The 11,889-nt window shown below is 44.4% G+C and overlaps 1 protein-coding gene across 3 annotated transcripts; it reads left to right on the forward strand.

Moving 5' to 3' along the window:
* Positions 1 to 831: 831 nt before the first annotated feature.
* Positions 832 to 11,150, forward strand: PDIK1L (PDLIM1 interacting kinase 1 like). Of its 3 annotated transcripts, none has more exons than XM_083625914.1 (3): positions 832 to 1,648; positions 5,666 to 5,967; positions 7,701 to 11,150. In XM_083625914.1, the coding sequence occupies exons 1-3, from the start codon at positions 1,594 to 1,596 to the stop codon at positions 8,439 to 8,441; spliced, it is 1,098 nt and encodes a 365-aa protein (XP_083482040.1). In that variant the 5' UTR covers positions 832 to 1,593; the 3' UTR covers positions 8,442 to 11,150. The 3 variants fall into 3 exon arrangements, with proteins under 3 accessions (XP_083482040.1, XP_083482041.1, XP_083482042.1); XM_083625915.1 differs by lacking the exon at positions 832 to 1,648 and adding an exon at positions 2,532 to 2,763; XM_083625916.1 differs by lacking the exons at positions 832 to 1,648; positions 5,666 to 5,967 and adding an exon at positions 2,573 to 2,763.
* The last annotated feature ends 739 nt before the right edge of the window (positions 11,151 to 11,889 follow it).

An 11,889-nucleotide genomic window follows, 5' to 3' on the forward strand; every position in this document is an offset into this window, starting at 1 on the left:
ATAAGTATTCTTGCTGCTGTCGTAGCATACATAAAGAAAGTTCTATCCTCCTTTAGCACCAACTGGCCAACCATGCCCAAGAGAAAGGCCTCTGGTTTCTTCTGGAAGGTATATTTAAATACCTTTTTCATTTCATTATAAATCATCTCCCAGAAGGTCTTAATCTTTGGGCACGTCCACCAAAGGTGAAAAAGGCACCTTCACATTCTTTACATTTCCAACATTTATTATTGGGCAGATGATAAATTTTTGCAAGCTTGACTGGAGTCATGTACCACCTGGAAATCATTTTCATAATATTCTCTCTTAAACTTCATACCTGTGGTCCATAACTGTTCCCAGTCAGCAAACATAATGTTGTGTCCAACGTCCTGTGCCCATTTAATCATAACAGATTTAACCGTTTCATCCTGTGTATTCCATTTCAACAGCAAGTTATACATTCTTGACAGGTTCTTAGTTTTAGGTTCTAACAATTCTGTTTCCAATTTTGATTTTTCCACCTGGGGGATCAGCAAACTTTTTCAGCAGGGGGATGGTCCACTGTCCCTCAGACCTTGTGGAAGGCTTGACTATATTTGGGGGGGGGGGGATGAACGAATTTCTATGCCCCACAAATAACCCAGAGATGCATTTTAAAGAAAAGCACACATTCTACTCATGTCAAAACACCAGGCAGACCCCACAAATAACCCAGAGATGCATTTTAAATAAAAGGACACATTCTACTCATGAAAAAACACGCTGATTCCCAGCCCATCTGCGGGCCAGATTTAGAAGGTGATTGGGCCGGATCTGGCCCCCGGGCCTTAGGGATGCCCTTTTCTGAGTGTTTTCCAGCTCTACAAATCCTTTTTTGAGGTGAGGCAACCATAAGTGTACACAGTATTGCAAATGAAGTCGCACCACAGATTTGTATAATGGCATTATGATGTTGGCAGTTTTATTTCCATTTCCTTTCCTAATGATCCTTAGCATGAGATTTGCTTGTTTCACAGCTACTGCACACTTGATGTTAAGAGTTGTGGAGCTGCTCCATAGTAGCTCTACAGTGGAAATTCAATGGAGGTACTGGTCTGTGCAGATCCTTCTGCAATTGACAGGTGAGCCCCTCTAATCCACAGCAGGTCCTTCTGCAAAGCTGCACTTCATCTTCTCTCTCGCTGAAGCACAGACAACCACCCCACCCCCAGATGCCATATAGATAAAAGTGATTTCATTCTCCCTTAATAGAGAAAAATGGGAAGACGGTGTCCCTTTAAGGGAAGATACCAACAGCCCTCCATTCTCAGGAGGAGAGGGGTGGGAAAGATCTTACCATCAGATTGCAACCTTCATGTGTCTGCAGCAGCCACAGAAGCATGTCCCCATGGCGTGGTGGGGAGAGGGCGGATAACAAAAGGTGTCACTAAGCTTCCTCACGTTGCAAAAGCTATTTATATAAGGACAGCTGACTCTTTCCTCTCTCCTTCCTTTCTTTAAGAAAGGCAGACAAGTAAGAGATTCCAATTTTTTTAAGCAGCAGCAACAACAACAACAAAAAGAAAACATTGGCTAGCAATCTAATTGAAAGAAGAAAAATAAATATGAGAAATGCACAAAAATCCAGCGGGGAATCCAGCAGCAAGACTTCTGGGTGACAGCTACGGTAGGTATTTTTGCAGGGGGCAAGACAGCAAGTAGGAGGCAGCCGGGAGCAGAGCGGTGACAAGTGGCTTATAGGCCTCAGCACCTAATTTGGGAGGTGGGGGTGGCGGGAGGAAAGGGTGGCGGCGCGTGCAGATAGGCTCCCCGTTTCTGCGCAACCTCTTTCATTCTTCACCAGGCGCCGTGCACTTCTCCGCAATCGCCTGCAGGAGCCGCCTCGAAAGTGGTGCATAATCCGCCGTTCCTCCGCACGCTTTAACGCGGTTTGCGGCGGCTGCGCTCTCGCAAAGGCAAGCGGCGCGCGCCTCCCCGCCGCTTCCCGTCCTCTAGCAGGGAGCTCTCAGGCTCCATGCCCGTTCCCACGCCGCGCGCTAAGCAGAGGCTCCCCCGCTTTGCCAAATGCACAAGGGCCGCCGCGCAAGCCCGTCGGCGCGCTCCTCGAAGCTGCGCATCGCGATCCCGAATATACGAAGCGTGCTAGTCAAAGGCAGGAGCAATTAATAATAATAATCATCATCATCGGACAGGAGCAATTAATAGCAGCAGCCGTAATACAACGTCTCCCAAATAAAGCACGGAAAATAATACTGCATTAAATAAATAAGCAAAACCCGTAGCAACGAATGCCGCTTGCTTGAGGCAGCGTTCCACGCAGTGCATGCGATGTCTCCCTCCCCCACTGAAAAAACACCCCCAAAGTCTTCCTAGCGGACTTTGAGCCGTTCTCGCTCCGCGAGCAACCCGAGGCTGCCCAAACTCAGCGCAGGGCGGGAGACGGGAGCTCGAAGCACCGGCTCTGCGGCTTCAGCAGCCAATGAGAAGCGACGCGCGCCGCGTTGCGAAGGGAAAGGAGGCGGACCGCCCCCTTTCTCCGATTTCAGCAGCCAATCAAAAGAGGGGGCGGTGAGTTTGGTGTCGGCCTGGCTTGTCTGTCTGGTTGTGCGCGAGCGCGCAAGCGTTCTGTCCTTGGCGCGGATGCGCGCCTGCGCGCGCTGGCCCAGAAGGGGGTGTGTCGGCGAACCCGGGAGAAGCGAAGGCGGCGGCGGCGGCGGCAGGAGGGGGGAAGGGAGCCCGATAATGGCGGCCAGGAGAAGAGAACGCCGCGGCGCCTCTGAGGTAAATGTTTGACACATTCGGGCCTCGGCGCCGAGTCCTGCCACGGGAGCGGCGCCCGGAGCTCCGAGGACGCTCCGCGACAGGCCCTAGAGGCCGAGCCAGGAGCCCCGGCCGTCCCAGGGGCCTGGGCCCGAGGGAGCCCCGAGCTAGCGTCCCGGGCCTTGGGCGCTCGGAGCAGGCAGCTCGACGTCCGGCAGGCTTCGTAGCTCCCTTTAGACGCCTTCGTGGTGTCCTGGGAAGGCAGTCGTGGGAAAATGCGGAAGTGTTCGCGTGTCCGGAGCTCCGGTTCACACGTTACGTGACGAATACCAGGGTTGGCTTTCCAGGGGCTGGGCGGGGAGGGAGCCCGAAACAAGCTGTCCTAGCCTGGCCTTCTGTCGCTTTAAGGGAGGTGGGGTATCAGCAGGTGAGCTTTCTTTTTTTTAATGATGCGGAAGTAAACACGGCCACCTGCTCAGTGCTGCAGGTCTAGCGGCGGTGACATCCCTGGCTGACCACCGGCTGTCAGCTCCGTAGGTCTGTCACCAACTTTTTTGCATCGGGCGGGGGGAGGGTGCTGCTTTTGTCTCCTAATCAGCTGCTGCTTTTGCGGCTATTGCCAGGTGATAATTCTGCTGGAAAGCTTTGCCTGCTGGTTTCTCTGGAGCAAGCGACTGTTAAAGGCGCAGGAGCAGGCCAGGCCGGGTGCTGTCTTTCTTTCCTTCCTTCTAGGTTTTCCTCCAGGTGGTTTTATATATATAGGGGCACCCATCCACTCCCAAAGCAGTACTCATTTTCTTATCATTATGCCTGTGTGAAGAATGTGTTTTGCAAACAAGTATTTTGTGCCATTTGCAGGTTGATTGAAAACACTGACATGGCAAACGAGGCTGCAGCTATATGGTTTGGATCCAGACTTTGTCATACGTAGAGTAGGTTTATGGGGGCTTGAATTAGTCGTGGATCTAGCCCTGTGCACACTAACCTGTTGAATCAGACTGCTGCAGGTGAGCTGCAGTGTCATCTCTGTATATCTTCCAACTTCTGCAAGAGAAATCTGGGTGCCTGTATCTTTTAATGGTTATGCAGGGATGGTGTAAGCTGGCCTTCCCAATCTGATGCTTCAGACATCCAACTCCCCGTCAGCCCCAGCAACCATGGCTAGTAGTCAAAAGGGATGATAGGATCTGTAGTACAAAGTATCTGGAGGACACCAGGCTGCGAAAGAGTGATGTAAGATATACTGCCTGCAGTTCTCCTTCTGCATAACTAATCAAAGGGATGGAACCGCGACCTCGTTCTGCTGAATTATTTCACTGGTTAAAACAGGGATATGCTCGAATTAGATTATATGGAAGAGCTGCCTTTCAGTGAATGGTAAAAGTATGCTGCTTTTCACAGTGATGTGTTAGAGATTCATGAAAGGATTTTGGAAAATCCTTGCCTTGGGAGTATTCCTTTTCATAACATGTAGGAAACATGTAATCTTTAAAACTCGGTATTTGGTACTGGAGTTTCCAGAAGCTACTAAAGTATTTATTCCTAACAAAGGAAGCTGATATTTTTACCAGCTAAATAGGCATACTTGGAGAAAGCATGCACATTAGATACACAGCAATGTCTAGTATACATAAACAAAGCGACACTTGGGGCATGGAGATAGGGAGAAGTCTAGCTGTTAGGGAGCTTAGAGAGTTGGAGCAAAACCAAATTGGTATGTGTAGTTCAGTGGACCCAGAATTCTGTGTTTTGTAGCAGGGGTTAGGAGCCTCTGGCCTACAGGCCATCCGTGGCCTTCCAGGGAGTCCAGTTTGCCCCATGAGGCCATTTTCCCCAAACCACACTCACTTTTCAATCAGCTGACATCACTGGGTGACGTAGGCAAGGGGTCAAGGTTCAGTCCTCAGTCCTGCTGAACACGATCCCCGCTGGGAACGTGCTGAGGAAGCAGATCCCTGCAGAGAACAGTATTGAACTCTGCTATTAGCTGATGAGCAGAGAGTTCAGTCCTTCAGGGTGCTGCTTTAACATATTACCTGCGGAGAACATGCTGGTGAAACAGAACCACCACCCCTGCCCCATGGGTCAACTTTGACAGGTGGGCAGGAGCACCCACCTTCTAGGCACCTGACGGTTGTCATGATGTCATCATTGCAGATGACTGACAAGAGAGTGGCCCCTCCCACCTGTCAAAGTTTGCCTCCACAGTTGGAGGAGATAAAGATTTGGCCCACTGGGGCAAAATGTTTCCTACTCTTGTTTTATAGGTTTCCAAGGATTACCTACAGATTATCTGATAAAGCACCTCCTTGTCAACAATCTTGTACCTGCCACATGCTTTTGACAGTTCTTTCTCCTACTGTATAAACTAAAATGCCCCTTCCCAAAGATCATACCCCTGGATGGGCTGGGTACAAATAATAAATTATTACTATTATTATTAATATTATTATTATTATTACTCTTGTCCAAACCATGGCATCATAGAAAATATTTGGTATGTGTCCCATGCTATGTGGGAGTTCTGTCTTTGGTTTAATATCTGTTTTGTAGTTTCTTGTATATTTATATGTTCATCTTCAATATTGAAATGTTTTGTTTCTGAAGAGCAGCTGCCAGTCTGTAGTTAAAATAACAAAAGATTGGTGCAAAGTCCTGTCCCATCTTAAATATAACAGATGTTTAGAAGTGGGGTGGGTTATATAGATATTCCTAAGAAAAATATGTGTGGTGTGAAATTACTACATCAACAAATAGATACAGCCACCACACAGTAGCACAGAAATGAACTGAGAGGTGAGGTTCACAATTGGGGTAGAGTGTATATTTATAGCATTGGGATGGCAGTGATGGGGCATAATCAGTGATAGGACATCTATCAGCCAGAAATTTCTTAGTTGTGCTTGGCTTTTTGTTCTTATAGATACCTTGACCTTGAAGATGGTGAGTAGCCAGCCAAAGTACGATCTAATACGGGAGGTTGGTCGTGGCAGCTATGGTGTGGTGTATGAAGCAGTAGTGAGGAAAACCTCTGCGCGTGTTGCTGTGAAAAAGATTCGGTGCCATGCTCCAGAGAATGTAGAGCTTGCCCTGCGTGAATTCTGGGCACTTAGCAGCATCAAGAGCCAACACCCAAACGTTATCCACTTGGAGGAATGCGTTTTGCAAAAAGATGGCATGGTTCAGAAGATGTCCCACGGCTCCAGCTCTTCGCTTTATTTGCAGGTAAATGAAGTTGCAGGTAGTGGAAGAAACACAGTGGGTTAGAAGTAAAGGGAAGCAGAAAGGACAACAAAGACACAGATGCCAGAAGTGTACATACTACAGTGTTCTTTAGAAGAGTGTTTGCTTTTCTGTTTTTACTACAGTTACGACACTTTTCCTGAAGCAGAAACTTAGGGAAAGCACACAAAACAGTTGTATGCAAAGCTGTCATTGAATTTCACACATCGCGGTGCCCCGTTGCACCAGAAGCAGTTTAGTCATGTTGGCCACATGACCTGGAAAGCTGTCTGTGGACCAACACTGGCTCCTTTGGCCTGAAGTGAGATGACCTCTGCACCCCATAGTCTAGTTTGACTGGACTTAACCATCCAGGGATCCTTTACCTTTACCTGCATGAGATTGTAAATACAACCGATTTTTCTAAACTTTGGCTGTGCTTGAAAGAGGAGTGAGATATAGGAAACTGCTGTCCCGCTGTCCAAAAGTAATAGGTCTCCCAACAGTCTTAAATGACAGCCGTGCCAGCACAACATTGAATAACATTATTTTTGCATGGCAGGAATGTTAGTGGTATTATAGCAATAAGTACTGTTGGTATCATCCTGGGAAAAGAAGCATTAATAACACTTTTAATAATTTTGTATCTGCTTCACAAAGTCATCACTGTATTAAGCAATGTTATGATCAAATCATCTCTAATGAAATACATTTTTCCATGCCTTGAATGCATATTGCATTATTTCCAAAGGGTTGTGTTGTCTAACAGCACTATAACAACAAAATTAAAAATAAAAAGCCAGTCAAAGAATAAATTAATCATCTTTTTAAAGTCTTTCTATAGGCTAAATCATTGTTCTAATATTAATTTTTATTAACTTCCTCCCACTTGATATTCTAAAGAAGGAAAAACAGTTCCTTTAAAGGACAGAGAACGAGCTTTGTGTCAAGCAGATTGTGAAAACAGCTGCTCAGCAATCTGCATTTCATGCAGTAAAATAAGCAGTAAAAAAATAGCTTTGAGAACAAAAGCAAAGGCCTCTAATTTTTTTGTAGTTGTGCATTTTTATTCTTCTGTTAGCTTGGTCTGATGGCATTCATTCATGCAGATGGAGGGGGAAGTGTGTATTGGTGTCCCACTAGATACATATTCCATTAATCCAGAGACAGTAGTGATCATAATGGTACTCATAATACTGTAGCTTCATTCACACGGTACACCAAACCATATCAAAGGAAACTTAACTGTGGTTTGTTGTCATGTTTGTTGGTTCACACTATCACTTTAATCAGCCAGCAAGCCAGTAATGGAAACCATGCTTTGAAGTGGGTTTACAAGCCATTGTTCTAGCTGAGACCTCTAGAGTCCCCTGCACTGTAGAAAGGAATGCTGAGCAGATAGAAAATAAAAGCAGACAGGCAGCTCCAAACCATGATATGTCTGTATATTTGGAAGTTCAAACCATGAGTTTGTAGTAAACTATGGTTTAGAGTTAAATCTGTGCTTCCATGGAAAATGTTGGTTGAATGGGTGAGATGATTCCTATGCATGTATGGTGGCATCAATTGTCTTTTGAAAATAAAGAAGAAAATTGGGAAGAATGATGAGCACAAAAGGGGTATTTATAATACATGCATTAAAAGATAATGGGTTTCTAGCATTCCTTTTCATCAGCTGCTTTCTTAACTTGACTCCTACTTGCTGAACAGATTCCTTAAATGTTTTCTTATTACAGCTTGTAGAGACCTCCTTGAAAGGTGAAATTGCCTTTGATCCCAGAAGCGCCTACTACCTTTGGTTTGTGATGGATTTCTGTGATGGAGGTGATATGAATGAATATCTCCTGTCTCGAAAGCCTAGTCGTAAGACCAATACTAGCTTTATGCTTCAGCTCAGCAGTGCCCTGGCTTTTCTGCACAAAAACCAGATCATCCACCGTGACCTCAAGCCTGACAACATCTTGATCTCTCAATCCAGGATGGATGCTAGTGACTTGGAGCCCACTTTGAAAGTAGCTGATTTTGGACTGAGTAAGGTTTGTTCAGCTTCAGGACAGAACCCTGAAGAGCCAGTGAACGTGAATAAATGTTTTCTTTCTACAGCTTGTGGCACAGACTTCTACATGGCTCCTGAAGTTTGGGAAGGTCACTATACTGCCAAAGCAGACATCTTTGCATTAGGGATTATAATCTGGGCGATGTTGGAAAGGATCACTTTCATAGACACAGAGACCAAGAAAGAACTGTTGGGGAGTTATGTGAAACAAGGAACTGCGATTGTACCTGTTGGAGAGGCATTGTTGGAAAATCCAAAAATGGAGCTACTCATTCCTGTTAAGAAAAAGACAATGAATGCTCGTATGAAGCAGCTGATTAAGGAAATGCTTGCTGCTAATCCACAGGATCGCCCAGATGCTTTTGAGTTGGAACTCCGGTTAGTTAAAATTGCTTTTAAAGACAGCAATTGGGACACGTGACCTCCGTAGTACTTTGAACTCTTGTCAGGATTGTGTCTGTAAAAATAGGGCAGCACTCTGTGGAAGCAAAAAACAGACTTAACCCAAAATTTAAGGTGTCAGGGTTCAATATTTCCCCCCATTGCATTTCTCTTGATTTTTGTAAACAAAGCTCAAGGTGGCTGTTCTTGTTTCAGAACCATATGTGTATATTTCCAAGCTGCAGCTGTAATGCTATCCACATGGCCAGGAAACTTGACATTTTAGGAGGTGATTGCTTTTTAGGAATATTTCAAACATTCCAGTTTCATACTGCAGAATTTGGAATGCCCATTGAAGAGAAGGTTTGCATGCTGGTAATGCAAATTATTCAACTTTGTAGAGTAAGCATGTATATATTTATGTCTGTATGAGTGACTTGACTTCCCCATCTTTCGAAAATGTCCCCATTATTTATATTGTCTCATATTGAATTGGGTGACTATAGATCATCCGTAAATTCCACATCATAGATATTCTCCACTTTTTTTTAAAGAAAAAAAGTTGATGGCACAAAATATGATAAAACAAATATTATGCAAAGGGAACCTCTGGTTCTAGCACTAAGCTACTGTTGGGCAAATCTCTTAGTTTGGAAGGCTGCAATAGGTAGTCTGATGGCACTTCTTAGTTCATTGAGCATTCAGGTTCATTTTTTTTGAGGTAAAGGAAGTCTTGTGCTAAATCTCTCTCTAGCTCCTCCCCCCATCCTTTGCATTTGACATCCAGCGTTACCTTTAATGCATTGTGTCTCTTTTTATCAATTTTTTATTTTATTTTATTTTTTACAAATGTAGATCATGGGGAACAGAAAAACCTCCCAAATTCTGCTGAAAACTTTGCAAATGAGAAAAAGGTTCCCATATTTTGTTTCCGCCCTGGCTTTTAGAGGCCAGTCATGCTAGCTACTCCCTCCCTTCTTAGCAGAGGTTTTTTGGTTGCTTCTTAGCGGTGGTCTTGATGATGGGATATATGTATTGTTCACTTATTTTGTGGAAGAAGGACTCTGAAAGCTTAGTGTACCATTGAACTATCCAGATTCTTTCTTGCTAGAAAATGTTGCCCGTTTGGGTGGGGTGGGCATTGTTCTCTGCACAAAGTAATAGTGATTATTCTGTTGCTCTCATGTGAAAGGCACTTTTTTATTACTTTTGGGTAGTAGATGCAGAACATTTGGCACAACCCAGCCAGCTCCATCCATGCATAGAGAGCAGAGTCAAGAAGTGACTCAACCAAAGGCTAATCTAAACCCTTCCTCCATCACCTTGGTGCTTCCTCACTACTGTCTCTGTGTGCACCACATTACATCTGAAGCCTTTACTCTGCAAGAAAGCCCTTCCCTTTCTTGACTGCTACTCTGAAGTTTTCAGCAACCTTGATTCTCCCCCTGTGGTTTTTGGGTATGCAGGCTACTCTGCCCATGGCTCTCCACGCACGGGGTAAACAAAAGTTCCACGTTATGTTGTTTTGCATTAATATACAGGACTTGATAGCAGACAGGAATAAATATCTTGATTTCATGAGTAAATAGAACTTCCACAGGGAAAACTGGCATAGTGTGTGTGTTGATTGGGGAAAATAACTGTATTGTCTCAATTGAAATAGTCTTGATGCCATCAGCTACAACCTGGAAATTGGAGTGTGAATTGACCTCCCCCCCCCCCATGAAAGGCACTGGAGCAGATTATATCTTGCCTAAAATAACTGAGGAAATGTCATTCCAATGATCTTGGATTTCACAGAGACAAATTTCAGGAGAATATCAACTTGTATCACTTGACATATATCCGTCTGCCCAGCTTTCAGTGTGATGCTATAGTATATTTTGTCAACTGAGGATCCTATCAATGTCTGTTCTTTGAATGCAAAGGTAATACACAAGCCAGATTTCTTCTCTGCAGTTACAATGTAAATGTTCAGAGGCGGAAAAAACTCTTTAAAGCACCACCTGTGCCTTTAGAGACAAGATTATATTGCAGGTAGGAAAGCACTCCTGCAGTTTTATCCATCAACAAATTTCCTTTAAAAATGTGTCAAACAAAAAGAGCACGACTTGCAGGAGTTTGGCAGTCTTTTCTTTGAGGACTGGAAAAGCAGGAACTCTCAGTCATGTACGTCCTAACTAGTCTGATTACTGTGTACAATTTCTTGGCACTTGCAAATCCTCAGCAAATCCAGATTCTGGATACATTATTGCATGTGCTTCATAGACACAGTGCAGTATCTAGTAATAGAGCAAGTTATATTTATCGTACAGTAAAACTGTTAATGCCCAAATGCACTGCTACTTCTTAAGAGTTGGGGAGGCCTCACCAGGTCACCTCCTTTCATGGTGCTTAGCCCCTTGGCATTGAATGCTAACTTGATTGTTCATTAATTATCCACTGAAAAATTGTCCCTGAGATCCGTGTGCGTGATTTTTGTTGTTGTTGCTTGTGTTTGCTTTGGGTTCTTGTAAAATCTCCAAAATCAAAACTATTGTAGCAGCTACAAAACAATTCACCAGCGTAACAAAGAAGTTGAGATACTCATCAGCACTTCAGAAAGAAAGCAGACTTTCAAAGCTTTTCCTTAAAAATTGCAAACTCTATTTTGTGAAAAAATTATTAAAAAAAGGGTGGAAGGAGAAATGATTGTGTAATTTATTGAGTTCGTGACTTTAAAAAGAAATAAAGTCTGAATTGAAAGAAATTGTGTTTGATATGCTTCTTTTGTGCTAAATACAAATTTATTTCCATGAACTATCCCGCTTTCTCCTGACACAAAATTAGCATTGGGACCAACACATGGTGGCCTTGGGGTGTGATAGTGGTGGCTTTGTTTTGCAGCAAAGGTGGGAGAACCTCAGGCCCAGGGGCCAAGGCAGTCCTCCTTGATTTTTTTTATTGGTTCTGCTTCATACCCTGAGGGTTTTTGTCTGTCTGGAATGTGTCTTTGAACTCTGATAATGCCTCTTGTTTGTCTAGGCAGAGGATAGATAAGAGTGTGTGAATGTGGTAGAAACTAGCCCATGGGACAAAGATAAACTTTCCACCCGTTTTTTTTCTGCCTGTTTTTGCATCTGGCCCCTCCCACTGCTGGCATGAGATTCCCCACCCCCAGATGCTTGCCTGGAAGCCTGAAAATAGTTCCTAACCCCTGAAATGTTCATTTTGTTGTATGTGGAGTGCAGGGAGCTCCGTTTCAGCAAACCCTGTTGTGTACTAGTATTACTATTTCTAGAGGCAGCTTGACAGAGGCAAGGTGAGAGCTGTTCCAAGTGGCTGGTTTTAGGTGCCAATAAGGGCAGCACAGTAGGGGAAACAGATCTGCCCCATGAGATGTAACCCACCTGCAACTTCTGCACATGCTTCACTGAAATCTCCATGCAGAAACATTGTTATTGATAGGGAACACTGATGAGCCACCCTATAAATACTTATTCTTCAGG

The sequence above is a fragment of the Podarcis filfolensis genome (assembly GCF_964270895.1).
Source record: "Podarcis filfolensis genome assembly, chromosome: 8".
Taxonomy (NCBI): domain Eukaryota; kingdom Metazoa; phylum Chordata; class Lepidosauria; order Squamata; family Lacertidae; genus Podarcis; species Podarcis filfolensis.